Below are 18,347 nucleotides of genomic sequence, written 5' to 3'. Positions count from 1 at the left end.
CTTTCTATTAGAAAACAAAGAGCTTCCAATAAAACTGCTTCAATTAATAAATTAATTTTGAACCCTATTTATTCCAGACTTGTTTTGACAAAGCTCTAATAATCTACTAAAGGAAGAGAGAAAGGAAGACTGCTTAGGATTTATTGTGATCTTGAAGTCAAAAGAGTTTTTCTAAAAGATACCTAATGCCCATATAACATTATGCCTTGCACAGTTAGTATTGGAAAAAAATATTAAAAAGATCTAACCCATAAAAACATCTACTAAATTATTCCCTAGCCCATGTCTTAATTATTCCACTAGAGAAAGAGGACAAAGAGGTATTATTTAATTTCAAGTACTGGAATTTAAAACTGAATTCCAAGTCATGACTTTGTAAAATTCTACATAGCCAAATGCTTTCAGCATACTTCATCTGGCACTCTACGTAGCCAGTGGATATATTGTTGAAAGCTACCAGACAAATATCTCTGAATTTGAATAATCAGGAAAAGCTATAACTTTAGTGTGTATGTTCATGTGACCCAGTGGTGGGTTTCTACTGGTTTGCCCCAGTTCGGGCGACCGGTAGTGGCAGCGGCGGGAGGCTCCACCCACCCACCCGGACGTCATCACAGACACTCTCTGCATGTGCAGAATGTTCTGTGCATGCGCAGAAGCATCATGCATGAGCGAAGCAAGAACGCACACACGCACGCTCCCAGTTCTGAACTGGTAGTGAAGGTTAGTGGAAGTCACTACTGATGTGACCCCTCTCCCCAGCCACATATTCATTGTGTATTGGCAAAAATTCTCTTTTAGGTCTAGGTTTCTCCTTCATATTATATCTGAAATAAAGCTACATTTCTCAATTATACTAAAGTAAGAGCGTGTTCATTTGGCAGAGATGCTTTTTCATAAATATACATAGGAATGCAATATTCATATCATAACCAGACTTTTACATGACTCTACCTTTGTTAAAAAGAGAGGAATCGTTTTTCAAGGCCTCTTGTTCGTTTGTTAAATGTATATGCTGTCCATCTCATTGTCAGGTGACTTTGGGTGGCTATTGCCACAATCTGGACATCTCAAAAAGCTGGCCATTTAATTTTCTATAAAAGTTAAAATAATTGGGTCCTTCTGAAATCATCTCAAGCTTCATGCATGTCATAGTTTTCAATCCCTGATGATTGATCTCCAAAATGTTCATGTGAAAAAGTTCTAGTAGTGGAACACTTTGTTGTTTTACCCTTGCCGTTGACCTCAGTAGGGTGTTGATTGTGTTGCTTAAGACACAAAGGTCTCTCCGAGAATTTTACTCTACAGAAATAGTCTGTACCAGCTGATACATTCATAACTCAAGGGCTAAGGGAAGAAATCTCAGCCATTTTCAATGGTGAGCATTGCTTTCCATGTTGGGGATCTTTTATTTTTATTTTATTTATTTTATCTCGAATTTATATACCACACCTTCTCCCGAGGGACTCAGGGTGGTATACAGCCAGATAAAAACATACAATACAAACATTAAAAACAATTAAAAGGATATATATTAATTTGGCCCCAATTTAAGATAACAAACCAATTAAAAATTAAAAATATGTTAAAAAATATATTAAACCAGCCCGGCTTGCTGAAAAAAGAAAGTTTTAAGGGCACGGCGGAAGGCACCGAGGTCTTGGATTCTCCTTATCTTGGGGGGCAGCTGATTCCAGAGGGTAGGTGCCCCCACGTAGAAGGCCCTCCCCCTGGGGGTCGCCAGCCTACATTATTTGGCTGATGGCACCCCAGGAGGCCCTCTCTGTGGGAGCGCACAGGTCGGTGGGAGGTCGTCGGTAGCGGCAGGCGGTCTCAAAGATAACTAGGTCCTATGCCACGGAGCGCTTTAAAGGTCTTTCTCAGGTCTTTCTCAGACTGATTACTTTCCTTTCAAGCAGCTGCATTTACTGAAATTGTTAGTTCCTTAAAAAAAGAGCAGGCATGGAAACAGACCACTTGAAAAAGAATCCCTCCAAGGTTATGGTGAATCATTTGAATCATTTATTTCCTTCCTGCTGCTTGCATCCTTCTGTTGTTCTCCTATTCGAAAAACCATCACCAGCAGTGAGCTTCTCCTAGCTTACTGCTATGTGTCATTTTTGTGGTTGCAGCATGCTTGGAGTTGGTTCTCTATGCTACCGAATGTTTGCAATCCAAGAATAGGCCAATATAAATAAGTATTTGTTTCAGAATTTCTGCATGAATAAAGGACTCTTTGAGACCACGTCAGAGAAAGAGGTAGAGCTGCCATTCAGCCTTTCTTGATCAAAAGTTTATAACTGCTTTTCTTTATGAGTTTAGTCCAGAGAGCCTCAGTGGAACATCTGGGCAGCAATGTGTCCATACGTATCTCTCTTACTGGCACTAACTGTCAGGTTCCCGTTCTAATTTTTTTTCTTTAATTTTTAAAATATTATAGAGTTGGTGGCTGAGAAAACTCCCATAAATTTTCTTCTGATAATGTGGTGAATGTGACTGGATGTAATCCTATGGCAGCCACTTGCTAGAAATTAGAGTTGACCAGTGTCAGTTGTGAGCCCATGTAAAAGTCAAAAGCTTCTTGTGTGTAAAGTCCCGCCAGATGTACTGGAGGTAAGAAAAACTCTGCACGCAGCCAAACCTTATACACCTCCTTACAATTAATCTTGTTGTATCTTGTCCTTACTGCAAAACTTCTTCAGAAATATTAACTCTAGCTTCATCCAAAAAATAAACTTATTAAATATGGCTACCAATAGGAATTATTTTCTTTGAATCTGATTATGACAAAGACAAGTGATTAATGAAACAAAGATAGACTAGTAAGATGGTGCATTGAACTCATGAAATATCACAACTCTGAATTGGATGTGGGAGCTTTATTGGGTCATGTGTTATTTTGTGTGCTTTAATTTGGTGTAAACCACCTAGGATCTAATAAGTGACAGAAGTTTATAAATAAGGATACAAATGATGACTATATTTTTGCTTACTGGATATTCTATCTAAAATTAAAAATTGATGGATTCCAAACTCCATCCTGAGCAGATCAGGATAGAAAGATATGCACTGGCTTAAAAGGGTTGGGTCTACCATATTTTTCGGAGTATAAGACACACCTTTTTCCCCCCAAAAAAGAGGGTGAAAATCTGGGTGCGTCTTATACTCCGAATGTACTCTGCCCAGCTTCTCAAATGGAGGTTTCAGAGGCTGAAAAAAGCATCAGAAACAAAGCTTCAGAAAAGAAGCCCTCAAACAGAGCTTCAGAAAAAAAGCCTCCAAACAGAGTTTCAGAAAAGAAGCCCCCAAACAGAAGTTCAGAAAAGAAGCCTCCAAACAGAGCTTCAGAGGCTTTTTTTCTGAAGCTCTGTTTTGGAGGCTTTCAGAGGCAGAAAAGAAAGTTTTTTCTGAAACAGAGCTTCAGAAGTTTCAGAGGCAGAAAAAAAAGCAAAAAAAAGCAAGGCACAGAGCTCACAACCAAGGAACCTGTTGCTAAAATTCACCTCTGGGAACAGCTAATTGGGGGTATTCTGGGAGGCCGATCCACCTGCCAATCAGCTTTTTTTCTTATTTTCCTCCCCAAAAACTAAGGTGTATCCTATACTCTGGTGCATCTTATATTCCGAAATTTAATACTTAAATTTAGTCTAATTTTCCAAGAGAGTGGAGATTACAGCAAACCAATTATTGCCAAAGTAATGATTGAGTATGCATGAACTGCTTAGTGAGGTATCACAGATCTTGGTAGAGAAACTCTTGGGTAAGCTTTACATAGTATTGAATTGTCCTTTTATGGAAGACTTCTGTCCTTAATCACATGTGTTAAAGATACCTTGGATTTTACTCATTCAACCCAATTCTCTTGCTTTCATTCTTCCAATATAAATCAGGTCCTTTAAGATGCTATTGCATTATTCAGAGTACTTTAGGCAACTTGATAAAAAGACAATATCCCAAAGATATCATTTTTCTTAGGCTGACTGTCTTCAGAATACTAGAGGACCAATATCCACCAACTTCAACTAGTGTCCATCTGAAGCTGTGTTTCAAAAATGATTCTCACTGGTCGTATTGTCTGGCTGATAATGCCATTGCTACCATTTCTGTTTCTACTTTTCTTCGAAGACAGTGATGAAAATGGGAAACATTGTTGAGTGGAGATTTCACAGAACCCTTTTTCTAGTATTCCTGATGTTCTTCTTGTCACCACAATCCCAGTGCTTCTATGAATGACAGGATCAACAAGTTCTGAATTTTTAATATTTTTGTTTCTAAATCTTTTTCCTGCCCAGCAATATTCCCTTGGTAATGTCCTCCTGTTGTTTTTGCTATAGCTGCTAAAGGTTTTTGCTACTATAAAACAAAAAGCAGACTAGAGGTTTGTGAAGGTTTGTGTACTTTGGGTCTGGTGATAATATTTAAAGAAAGGCTTCAATTATCCTTTATTTATCATTGTGAAGTAATCTCTGAGAAAAGGCTTTTCTTCATAGATCAGTTTTATCATCTGATAAGACCCACAGAAACAGTTCAAAAAGTTTTGTGCTATTTATAGGCACAGCATGCTGAGAAGAGTCATTTCAAGGGAGAATAAACAATTTCTTTTAAAGTCAACAATTGGTTAAGGACAGGCTGAATATTGTTTTTGCTTTCCATTATTTCTTCTATAAAAAATGCCTCAAGTCTCTGAAGTACAGAATTTGAAGGCAAGTGGTTGCTCTTAGCAACAGGTAGGAAGTAACCATGCATACAAATATATTGCTGTCCACAAAAGCTGAAAATTTCCTCTATTCTTGCTTCTTTTTTAAACCATTATTGGAATGTAAATTGAAGAGACTTTAATAATCCAATTTTATGCTCATCTCTCAGAAATGAATCTCACTGAATCCAGCATTTCTTTGTCCTATGAGAATACAGGATGAAAGACTTACAAGTAAAGACCTATGTGTGACTATTATATTTGTCTGAGAATAGGATTTGGATCTGATTGAAAACACTAAAGATCGTCACTCTTTAGCTGATAATTGAGAATGTTTGGTTAAAATACCAACGTTCTCCCAACTCATGGACAGTTGCATGAATTTTGGAGATTTTTGCAGGTGGAGTTGTGAAAGCACAGTAGAGGATGGGATTGTAACTTGTGCGTGCAACGTTTGTTTCTATAACATCTCATGTGCATTTTCCTCAAATACGTGTAATTATTTCGTTTTTTGGCACCACCATCTTTTTACAAATTTTATGATGTCACTTAAGGTATCCAGAAAAGGGTCCTATGTTCTAGAGTAGGAATAAAAGACACTGTCTTTATACTGAAGCAGATCCTTGTCCATCTAATTCAATGTGCTGAATAACATCGGCTCAGTTAGAGGCACTCCTAACTCTATCTGAAGAGATTAAGGACCATTTCTTTCATAGACAAAGCGGAAGCTCTTAGTGAACAACGGTTCCTCCTTTCACCTTAGGAATCCTGGTGTGTATTCTGCAGAAGTGGCAATGGAGTCTGGGTGCAATGTCTTTTGCAATGGGAAATGGGAAGAAATGGACTTACTTGGCATTTTTAGCATAACGTTTGCATGATTTCACTTATTACTCCACCATTATGTGCTTGTTCCTGCACCTTCCACATCCGGTTGCACACGTGATCCAAAATGGGCTGCTTCCACCCCAAAAGCAATCTTCAGAAAAGGTAAGGGGACTGAGGCGTGATGTGGAAGGACAAGGACGTGTGACCCAGCAGGGCAGGAAGCAGAACAAAAGGTGGGGGAAGCCCTGTGAGCCCAGGGCAGGCTATATGTACGCTCTGCTTAATCACCCATGCAGTCACTTAACAATCACAATGGAGAGAGCAGGGATTGTGGTTGTTAAGGAAGGGATCACATGGTGTCTCATTTAATGACTGACATGATTTATAATTCTGGACTCAGTTGAGATCATAATTCAAGGACTACTTTTGTAAGAGCCGTGGTGACACAGAGGTTAGAAAGCAGTATTGCAGTTCTGCCAACTGTCAGCAGTTCAGTTCTGACCATTTCAAGGTTGACTCAGCCTTCCATCCTTTTGAGATTGATAAAATGAGGACCCAGATTATTGGGGGCAATATGCTGACTCTGTAAACTGCTTAGAGAGGGCTGTAAAATATTATGAAGCAATATATAAGTCTAAGTGCTATTGCTATAAGGAAAACCAAATATCTAGAGGGAGAACACTATTTCTAGTAATTATAATGATTGGATAGCCTGGGCAAGTCTATCAAGAGAGATAGCTCTAACTTTGAAAAAGTAATATATTGTGCACGTCTCTTCTTTTTCAGAGGATAAACTGGGATCTAAAAGATTGAAACCCAAGCGAATTTCTGTAGTTCCAAAGTACCAATTGCTATCAATCAAGGATGAAGAAAAACTAATCAATGAGATTAGAGAAAAGTATTCTTGGGCAGCCAAAAGGAGATTCAAGAAATGCTTAATCACAGTTATTATGGAAGGAAAGGCAGGATATTAATCTAAATAATTTACTTTACTTTTTCCAGGAAGCTGGAATGAAATGGTACAAAACATTACACAAGACCATTTAATTTTGCTTTCAACTTAGCCCTAGCCTCTCATCTTTAGGAAACACACAGTAAAACCTCAATTTAAGGGAAGAATGTTTGTTGTTCCTGAATGTTGGCCAAATCAAATTATGTCATTTGCAGTTAATTAATTCATGCAATGTTGTAATTACAAAAATGATGCAAATTACATCATTTGCAGCAAATTGAGCCATTGCACAATTAATAGCACCCTCATGCAAATGACATAAGCCAATAACAAGGGCTTAATTTATGTAATGACATCACGAGTGGGAAATAAGGCAAGCAAGAGAATTGCTTAATGTTGGCACATGTTTGATTATTCATTTAAACACTGGAAACCTTTCCAATCTTTAAATAAATCCCAGCTTTAAACAAATGCAAACAAAGATCCAGTTAGGACTGGTGATTTTGCTAAAGTGCTTATATTCTTGCAGAACATATTCTGAGATTTGCAACCATAATGGATTTTATTGGCATGTACTGGCAGAATAACTACTTATAATTATTCTTCTTTTTTTAAAAAAAAAAGTCTTGAATTAGAGACTTTTTAGAGACTTGAATATTTCAGGTTCCTGAAATAGCTCATTTCTTTTGTTTTGGGATGGACATCTGGCTGCCCAATCACAGATATATTTAAATTCTGAATTTCTCTACTATTTTTTTTAAGGCAAGAGCAATCACTTCCCATTAGCGAAGACTTATTAAAAGGCCTTTCTTCTTCAGTTTGTCAGTCATCGCTACAACTGCTCATTCATTGGCTAAAAACATTGAAAAGCAGGAACAAAATAGAACAAAACATTCTTACAAAATGAGCAGACTGACAAAATGATTATATACTTTGCTTGATAGAGACTCATGTCGTGTTTTTGTTTTTTTAAATGAACACTGAGAATTGGGCAAGTGTGGTTTTTCAGGGAGCATATGTCACTTCTCTCCCTTGGAGATGACATTGATGGCTCTCCTATCTCAGCCTGTTTAGATGGAAAGGGCTGGAGGGACCCTCAAAAGATATTTATGGAGTAACTAGAGGCTGAAAGGATTCCAAACATACACAGAAGCAGAAGAACTTGGCCTCTGCATCTTTTTAAACAGTTGTTATAGTTGCATTGCTTATTTATTGATTTGGTTTAGATTTTTAGGCTATCTTTCTATTCAGAAAGAAAACACAAGGAGATATACACCTTAAAATAATGCCAGCACAGAATAGAACATTTAAAAAGGTAAAAATTGATTAAAAAAAACCCAAATAAGCATTTCTCTGTATTTATTTATGCTCAGGCAACATTATTAAATGGATGAAAATGTACCCCACATTCTACACATTTAATTTTGTTATTCGAAAGAGAGAAAAGAAGTTTGAAGGGATGGCCAATGATGAGAGAACATGGGTTCTGCAATGATCACTGATACGTAGAATTATTGCGTAATACTATTGTGTAACATAGCTTAGGACCAAGTTATTTGAGGGTTCGTCTTTTCCTATCAGACCAACCAGAGCAAGGAGGCAAGGTATGTTACAAGTCTCCTCTCTTAAGAAGGTCCATCTAATGGGACCAAGAAGAAGGGTCTTCTCCATGATGGCTTCCCCTGTGGAACATCATCCCCATGCAGATAAGATTGGCTCCTATTCTGATACTCTTTCAAAAGGCCCTGAAAAAATGGTTTTGTCAGAGAACCCGGAAAACCCCAGGGTGACACCGAGCCTATCAAGTGGTTTGTTTGATCACTGTCACCAAGGGTGTGTGGGTTTATTGGATGTTGTATTTGGGTGTGTGAGTGTGTTATTTCTTTAAGCTGGATGGAATCACCATGGGTGTGTTGGTGTGTGTTGGATGGTCATATAATTTTTTTCAAGAAATAAATAAATAAACAAACAAACATTAATACACATTATTTAATACTCACTTGGCCCTGGTTCTTGAGTGGGAAATAGCTTATTGTCAACAGCCAGGCTTATGTTACGAAAGACTTCTTCCTCATCTTTGTCAGCGTCCAACTAAGAACAAAAATGAAGACAATCAGACACCTGGAAGAAGACAAAGCAGCAAAACTTGCCCAATGGATAAAGCTAGGAGTTCTCATCTTATGTTGTAGAATGTTTGTGTTGCAAAGAATGCCCAGACAATTTGGGATGACAGTGCATTACAGAACGCTGTTCTTAAAAATATCAGATATGGCAGCAATAGTTTCTGAAAAGATAATACTCTTGATAATATTCATAAGTGGTGCAGCATTTCAGAATGTAAGGGTCAAAGGTGCTTCAGAGTGCTGGAATAAGACTTATACAGATAATCATTGACTTACAACACTTCATTTAGTGAAAAAAGTGACTTATGACCATTTTTTCACATTTATGACCATTGCAGCATCCCCATGGTCACATGATTTACATTTGGATGCTTGACAACTGGTTCATATTTATGACGCAATGGCGTGGAATCATGTAATCACCTTTTGTGAACTTCTGACGAGCAAAGTCAATGAGAAAGCCAGATTCACTTAACATCAGTGTTACTCATTTAACAGCTACAGTGATTCACTTCACAAATATGGCAAGAAAAGTTGGAAAATGGATCAAAATTCACTTAACAATATTTTTGCTTAGTAACATAAATTTTGGGCTCAATTTTGGTCATAAGTCAAGGATATCTATAGTCCTTAAATAATGAAGGAAGTATTGGAGACAGAAAAGGGGAGGAGGAAATTAAAAAGTCCTGGGAGCCAGTGACAATATTTTATTGTCTAAAAACCTGGTGCTTTTTTCACAAGTTCGTTTGTTAATCGTGCCGGTGGAAATGTTTTTTTTTGTGTAAGATCTAGTTATTTTATTTCGATTTCATCACTGAAGAGAGAAAACAAATTTTGTAAGATGCTCTTTACTGCAAATTGAGCTTGTCTTGTTTAACAATACAATGCTTTGAATTTTATTTTTTTTCTATCACATTTTATATGGATACACAGTAATTGTACAGGCTGCACATCTGCTTTTGTTCTTTGGTAGGACTCTATTTATTTAAAAAAAAGATATATCAGCTGAAATGAACAGTTTGTAAGAAAACAACACCAAGAACCAACAGATTAGAGACTCTCAATTCCAATTTGAGACTAGTTTCCACCAATGTAGATGGAGAGATCATTGATCAGTGAGGTCCCTAAAATAACAACAAAATTCTTATTCTAAGTACCTACATTAAAAGACAACATTTCCTGCACTTCAGGGCTGAAAAGGAAGAATAGAATGATTGATGAAGTCTTGGACAAACTCTGCAATAGAGAGATGGCCCAAAGTGTTTTGTTCCCTCCCCCAGTGTTAAATCAGCTTGGCTTACTAGGGGGGCTGAGAGAAATGAACTGCATAGGACCAGAAATGTAGGTAGAAGGTAGAATTCTCAGGAAGAATTAGAACAGAGTCCATTTTTGAAGCAAAGATGGCTTCTTCCTCCAGCAATGCTTTTTTGTACTGTGTTGCATCTCCTTCAACAGGAACTTCAATTGGAACAGTTCAGTTGGAGGCTCACATTGCTCTTTGCAAAATTGATCAGATTCACCTGAAGATGGACACTATTTCAGGCATCATACAGGGATAAACTGCTTGTCCTGTTCATGTGGATGTTATTCAATTTCTAATCTCAAGGATGTGGAGAAGGTAACTGGTGAGATCATGGCCACTAGCTGTTTGTGCCTGACGGTTTAAATTGGCCAAGCTGACTGGCTCTGTGTTTAAAGAAGATGAGGCTTCCTTGAGCAGGGGACAAAGAAATTGTAAGAATTTTACCAAAGCAGATCTTCCTTGACCCAAAAGATTTATGAAATTGTAGATCAGTTTCAAATATTTCGTTCTTAGCTGTATTTATCAGGAAAGTGGTGGTTCTTAGGTTTCAAATGCATTTGGATTAAACTAATTATTTAGATCAATTCCAATCAATGTTTCATAATATTATATAGAAACCTCAATGGCCACCTTTGTGAGTGACCTACATTAGAAATTAAATAGGGAGATACAACTGTCTGGTCCTCCTCTTAGCAGCTTCTGATATTATTAATTATGACATCTTCCTTGGTTGTTTAATGAGGGTAGGTCTTTGGAGGCTTTGGTCTTTGCATAAGGAGTGCCCAGAGAGTGATGCATGTAGGTCAGGACTGTCAAACTCGTGGCCCATGGGCCAGATGTATCACACCATGGCCACACCCAGTTTAGCAAAGAGGAAAAAAGTCATGATATGTCGACATGGGTTTGACACCCCTGATGTAGGTTATTGAGTATTATGACTAGTGGACTCCTGAAACCTTTCCTGAGTCAAATCCTAGGTGATGTTTACCCATGATTTACTTACAGCTTGATTTGACTGTTGCTATGAAATTTTCAATTGCTATAAAAACTGTCTCAAGTGTGTGCCATGTAAAATGCAGCAGCCATTTTGCAAGATGCTTCTACTGCCAAAGGTAGGCAAGAGAAAGCATTCTCCTGTATTAGTCTTTTATTATGCCATGTTCTCTTCAGGGAGATATTCTTGACTATTTATTCTCAGTATTCAGGAGAATAGAAAAACACATATCTCTTGCCAAGTTTTGATTGACTTTAATGATTATTTTAATTTTAATTGCATCAACTTGAAAAGTTACATTTTACATTTTGTATTTTGTTTAAATTCACATAAAGTGCTCAAAGAGTGTTTAAATAAGCAAAATGATAGGAGTCCACATTTAATTACTAAATAGGCAAATAAGCCAAACAACTAGTAGATGTTCATATATTTCTAGGGGAAAACAAAATGTATGCAGAAAACTATAAAACGTAGAAACAAAATGAACCCAGTATAAAAAAGAACCTGTATTTCACAGTGGCATGCATATTCGTAGTTCCTATAATTAATGTCTGCAAAATATTATAAAAATCAGTCCTTTCAAAGATGTGATGACATTTTAATGAACTGAAAAATTCTTTTGAAAATTGTAGATTAGATCTGATTCAAAGTGATAAGACACTTGTTTCTTTGCTTTTATCATTCCTTCATTAGCCTTCTTAGCTGAAGTCATAATCATATCTTATGTCAAAAGTTCTGTACATTAATTAGACAAAAAGTATTTTCTAGAGATTTAATAAACCAGGGCACATCACATCAGATTATCAAATTGTCTGTATATTCATGGTACAAATCAGTAGGATAAGAGTCAGCACAGCATACTGAACAGATAATAGGATTGTATTTCCTCAATTTTTATTGATTATAGGGAAGATTTTTCTCCTTTTTCAGACAGTCTTAACTGGCAATTACATGTGGGTTTTCTTGACAACATTTTTCAAAGGTGACTGAGTGGCCCAGAGTCATTCATCCAGCTTTGTGGCTAACGCAGGCTAGTGGTGGCTAACAGATGACACTACGTGTAAAATGTAGTTATATTCTGATGTTGAGAAAGCACATTTGCTTTCTTACAAAAAGTGCACTTGTTGATGCAAATATAGAAATACTTCTGTTCACAGCACTCAAACACATTCATCACTCGCTACTTATCTACTCACCATAAAGATCACATATTCTCCTTCTGGGTACATAATCTAGTCAAATAAAAGGTACTAGAAAAATAATTACCTACTAACTAGGAAGGTAAAATTTGAAGCTAGAATGATGAGCGAGATGTGATCCTTGTATTTGAAAACATGAAAGAGACACAGGGAAATACATACCAGTTGCTAAAATGAACATCTCAGCTTACTGAAAAATATTCCTTTAATATCAATGAATGTAAAGCCAAGGACTTATATTTACCCAATTGTGAACAAATGGGTATATTATAAAAAAAAAAAGAATATTAAATGTCTTGGGCAATGTTAAAAAGGAGTGTAAAACACCTTCTATTTTTACACTTTTCACATTTACATTTTACTGTAAGTCTATTTTACTATCTATTTAGTAATAGACAGAGTCTATTTTACTATCAAGTGAGAGGTAGCAACACTGCAGTGAATAAACTTCAGGATGGATAAATTCAATCTTTTCACCACTAATATCATCCTATCTAATGTTTTCTATTTCAAAGATAATTAGAGTAGGAAAGATCTGATTATATATGCTGTCAGGATACATCTGGAGACAAATACAGATTAAAAATACAACAAGAACTGCTTAATAAAGGAACAAATCCACCATGGCTAATGTTTTGCAAAATAACAGGAAAAATTAAAAAAAATTATAACTTAAGATATATGCTTAAGATAAGATAAGATAGCATTAATATATAAATATTTAGAATTAAGTTGTACTGAATATGGGATTTTGGTTTTAGGGAAGTATAAGTCAGCAGAAATCTGGTCTGGGCCAGTATAGGAAGTCAGGCACGGAACTTGACAATGCTGCTTCAGCTGATTATACCTATTAATATTCATTAAAACAATGAAAATGCAATTGCTCGTTTTCAAACTAGCCGCTTAATGGAGCCTATTTATACATACTTTTTTTTTTTAGGATAAAACCCTCTTTGACAAAAAATTGCTGTGTTTAATTGGAAGTTTATTCACTGCAAGGTTAACTAATGAGAAGGTATGCATTGTGATGACTAATTAATGGGATGTACAATCTGAGGAAGAAGCAGCTTACGACTGCATTTTAATTGCTTTTTAATGTAATTTCAGATCTGCTGAATTCTTCTAAATTATTCTGTGCACGAGTGCATACACATGCACGCACACATACATACACTTTTCACATCTAACAATTCTCAACTGCAAAGTAGCTTTTTTTTTTTTGTAAAAAAAAATGCCTGGCGTACATCCTGTTTCCATTTAATACAGAAATTGCTCGCTCTATCTCTTAACCAGGAAACATAGTATAATTAATGGGCATATGACAGAGATTTGGGACAAGAATATCTACAGGTAGTCCTCGACTTACGGACACAATTGAGCCCAAAATTTATGTTGCCAGGAAAAAAATTTTTAAAGTGAGTTTTGCCTCATTTTACAACCTTTCTTGCCATGTTTTTTAAGTGAATCACTACAACTGTTAAGTTACTAACACGGTTGTTAAGTGAATGAGGCTTGTAAGAAGATCGCAAAAGGCGTTCACATGATCCTGGGACACTGCCAAGCATCTGAATTTTGATCATGTGTCCATGAGGATGCTGCAATGGTCATAAGTGTGAAAAATGGTCATAAGTCACTTTTTTCCAGTGCTGTTGTAACTTTGGTCACTAAATGAACTGCTGTAAGTCGAGAACTCTCTATCCTGTTAAGATTAGCCCACCCAATATGTGAAAATATCACTAATTACCTTGTACCATTATCTCCATTTTGTTGTAGGCCTACAACAGCAGCAGTAACCACAGGCAGTTCCTCCCCACACACTGCTGTCATTCAATGTTGTGTCTGCTCCATTCCAATTTTTAATTCTGCTCCTACAAGGGTAGCTTTGGGGGGTTTTTTCTTCCAGCCAACAAACCTCTCCTCTTCCTTTTACTCCTCTTTCTGTCCTTTACCTTAAACTCCATAAATCCTAACTCATCTGCTTAAATTCATTCATGTTTTTCATTGCATTAGTGATGCTCTTAGCCAGGTTACTATAATGGAAGGGGGGGGGGAGAGAAATGGAACTCAAGCTGATGGATAACGGAACTAGCAAAAGCTCCTTTAAGCTCTATTTAGAAATGTGCCAACTATCGTGTTTCCCCGAAAATAAGACCCTGTTTTATATTCTTTTGAACCCTGATATAAGCGCTTGGCCTTATTGATATGCGCTCAAAAGCCTAATTGGGCTTATTATCAGGGGATGTCTTATTTTGGGGGAAACAGGATAGTTTGGTTCTATCTGTGATTTATACTGCCATTATTTATTTTTATATGTTATTTTTACCTAATTTTATTTTTTAACTCTGCATGAGGTAATTTCTTCCATTTTAAAATCCAACTGCTAATTTCCCTGAGAAATTAGAAATTGATATTCCCTTACATCACAAATAATTTGAACTCCTTTGTGCTTTATGTCATTATATCAATGAAACTTTTATTTTAAAGATAATTCCTGGATAAGTCAACCACTTGTTAATGTTTAAATATGCCTTAATGTATATGCCTCAGGACATCATTTTGAATTCAAGTCATATTCCTCAGGAAATTTTTCTTTTAATAAATATTGCCTCAAGGCAGTCTATCTCCATGCAAAAATATTCCTCTGCCAGCAGAGTTCATTTAAACATGTTAATACAATCTTCTGATATGAACTTACTTGTGGAAAACATGCATATGTTGAAATAGAGCCTTGATAGTACAGTGGTTTAGTGCACCCTGTTATTAACACAGCTGCCTGCAATTTCTGCTGGTTCGAATCTCTCCAAGGCTCAAGGTTGACTCAGCCTTCCATCCTTTCTAAGGTAGGTGAAATGAGAACCCAGTTTGTGGGGGCAATAAGCTGACTTTGTATAAAATATACAAAAGAATGAAGGCTATTGCTTAACGCATTGTAAGCCGCCCTGAGTCTCCGGAGAAGGGCGGCATATAAATCAAATAAAAAAAAATATGAAACCAAAATCTAACTTTCAATTAAAGTTATTTTAGCTAAGTTACTAAAAGTTACTACAATACTTAAAAGTCAAGCAGTGCTATAATACATTTTTAAATCTTGCAGGTTAATCGATGTCAGAACTAAATAACCATTATTCTTTGTTCACTTTCATATCCTGAAACATATCAGATGTAATTTATTTACTTCCATCTACATTTTATGTTTCCTTGATCATATACTTGATTTAAACTGTTTCTCACACTGCCTTTTTGCCTTGGAAATAAAATTAAATTAATGAGCACTTTAAAAGTTAATGGAGTCTTAAAATTGGATTAGAAGTTAACTTGTTTTTGTATTTAGCCAGTTTATTTCTTTTTTCTTTAATGCAGACAGTTGAGCCTCAAGGGACCTTATCTTTTCTAAGACTGTGCTATGTGGTTGGCTTTGCTTCTATTCTCTGTTTTGAAAGAAAAGGGTTTTGATGGATTCACTCCCAGCAAAATGTTCAAATATCTGGACGTCCAATTCTCAAAAGGCCTAAAGCTGTGCAAGTGCCCCACGATTGGCTTCAACATAATACAACCCTGCCATTTCTAAAAATGGCTTCTGCCAGATTTCTCCTGAGATTCCCAGTACCCCACTTTTTCTAAATTCCAAAGTTTCTAAGGATAGCTATTTATTTTCCTAGATAAAAATTACACCTGGGCAGGTAGTTTTGCTGACAAAGCTTTATTCCAAGCACTTTGTTATAACCCTAACCATCAAGGTAATAGATAAAAGGGAAATTTATTTAATCCTGATGATCCTTGCTATTTTCACTTACAAAAGTCCCTTAGCCACAACTCACTCCCTACTGCTTTCAAAACTATGTTGGGAGGAAACATAAAGGAAAAACAGGAAAATCGAGAGCCTTGCTTTCTAATGCAGTTCCTTCCAGAGTTTAAGTTACAAAGCAAGAATAAAATATTGAGAAAGTCCAAAGTAACCTGATGCCAAAAATAACTCAGGGTTAATGTTGAGAAAGTAATATAGAAAAGGATCTGTTTTGAAGCACTCTCCTTTCTCATTTAAAGGATGTCCAAAATTATAGGTAATCCTTATTAAGCCACTACTTCATTTAACGACTGTTTGCAATGACAATGGTGGTGAAACAGTAATTTTAAGACCAATCCTTGCATTTATGACCTTCACAGGTCTGTAAAGCAAAGGGAAGCTGAATAAAATCATAAGCACAGACATGGTTTTACTTAACAACTGCTTCACTTAATGACCAAATTGCCAGTCCCAAATATGATCAGCAAATAAGGACTACCTATAATATAATAGGATTGAAATGGGTAAATTTGGAAGGATATATTTGTTCAGATAACATACAGTATACCTAAATCAATATGGCTTGGAAAATTGAAACTAGCATTGTAAAGCCTCCTAGAGTCGCTTGGTGGAGAGATGGGCAGCATATAAATTTAATAAATAAATAAATAAATAAATAAATAATAAATTCAGTAACCTTGAGGATCAGCAGTCTGTCAGCACTTTGGGGTAGGCCAGACTAGGAACCAAAGTTACAAATGCTAATACTACTTTTATTATAAAATTAGCCTCACAAAACTTTGCATGTGTGAATGTGCCTCCCCCTTCCGCCCTTTACGTTCAAGAGAATTAGGGAAGGTCATCCCTGGACACTTTCCAAATTATATCTCTGCTTCAGATTCTTTTTTTTTTTTTTTTGCCTGACTGTTGTCTTGGTTGCAGCTTTTCCTGCTGTTCCTCAAGATTACTCTTACTGCTCATCACACAGCCAGTGCAGATGGGAAAATGCTAGCATACTGTGAGCGTATCAACCAGTCCCCATTAATAATCTAGCGTTCTACTTTGATCTAATTGAAGTTCCTGGAATTTTACACACAACATGTTGCAATTATTTAAGTGGGAGATTATCAGAAAATGAACACCTGTTACAGAAGTACCTCAGAGTTAGCACCATAATTGGTTACATCAAATTAAGCAGATAAAAGATTTGTTGGCTATCTGGGGAGCATCTATTGTATTTTTAATGACCATAAAGTATCCTCAGTCTAGCCATCCTTTAGTGGAAACATATCCTTATGCAAAATACAGTGAATGCCACTCAGTCAGAATCATCTGCAAACAGTGTCTCTTATTTTCACTGAGTCTCAATTATTTGGGCTGGTATCCATTTCCTTGTCTAAGTCTACTTCAGAATGTCTGTCAATCCTTCAAGGTAGATCAGGCCAGAAAACCCAAATTATGAAAGCTAATACTAATTTAATTGTAAGGTAACAGTAAGAAAATCTTGTACGTTTTAAAGTGCTTCCACTTTCTCTGCCTTTACATTCTAGAAAACTAGGAAGGGTCAAACTATGAAATGCTTTCTCAAATTACATTTGGGGTTTGCACTCAGATTTTATCAGACTGACATCTAGGCTTGGTTCTTCCTCCTGTCTCAAAAAGATTATTCATTCCTAACAACTCATTCCAGTATCAAATATATTAGATGAAAAGTAGACTGCATGTTAATCATGGACTAAAGTGTTAATGGACATAATCTAATAGCTCCCACCCATCCCTACTGAGGAACATGCTGATAAAATTGTTTCCTCTTGAAATCATTAGAATATTACCTGCCACTCCATAAATGTATGGAATTAGCCACCAAATTTGTAAGGAAATTCTTGTGGTATAATGTCCCTGCTCTGCTCAATACAGAAACCTTATCCAGAAGGATCCCATTATCAATGATATCAACAATTGTTGCAAGGTCCAAACAATCCAATAATTTATCCCATAAATTTCAAAGCCATGTCTAAATAGAAGTTGACCAAAAATTGCCTGGTGTTGGTCAGTGAAGACACACAAATAATGTTAAATCATAATATGGCCTGGGGTGACCTTAGTAAATTATGAAAATGGAGGCATCGTAAATTTTAAACCTTGGTTTATGGTATAGTGCAATGTGTGAACCCAGCCAACTCTGGTTTATTCAATGAATCAGTTACATGAGCCATAATTTATTATAATATCTAATCCCAAAAAGTTTACCAACCAGTTTCTCAGTGCACACTAGTTGTTCATACGCATTCTTTCTCATTCTCATCTATAATCTCTCCTTACTATTCCTCCCTTCGTTCTACTTCTAGCCCTTTTTCAAGGCTGTGTTTAAATAATGCCTTGTCAGTCAGTGAATCTCTATTAATTACTCTCTTGAACCCCTGGCCCAAGAACTAATCCTTAAATGAACTATCAACTCCTTGGTCCACCAT

At 36.4% G+C, this 18,347-nt stretch overlaps 1 protein-coding gene across 1 annotated transcript in view; it reads right to left on the bottom strand.

Moving 5' to 3' along the window:
- The window catches only part of AK5 (adenylate kinase 5), a 112,058-nt gene that overhangs the window by 45,625 nt on the left and 48,086 nt on the right, over positions 1-18,347 (bottom strand). Inside the window, exon 7 of the mRNA XM_034437029.3 lies at positions 8,474-8,564. Coding sequence (XP_034292920.2) covers positions 8,474-8,564 — 91 coding nt within the window. The remainder of the gene's footprint in view (positions 1-8,473; positions 8,565-18,347) is intronic.

The sequence above is a fragment of the Pantherophis guttatus genome, chromosome 3, assembly GCF_059756535.1.
Source record: "Pantherophis guttatus breed Tessera chromosome 3, ASM5975653v1, whole genome shotgun sequence".
NCBI classification, from domain to species: domain Eukaryota; kingdom Metazoa; phylum Chordata; class Lepidosauria; order Squamata; family Colubridae; genus Pantherophis; species Pantherophis guttatus.
This window is presented reverse-complemented; position numbering and strand designations above follow the sequence as displayed.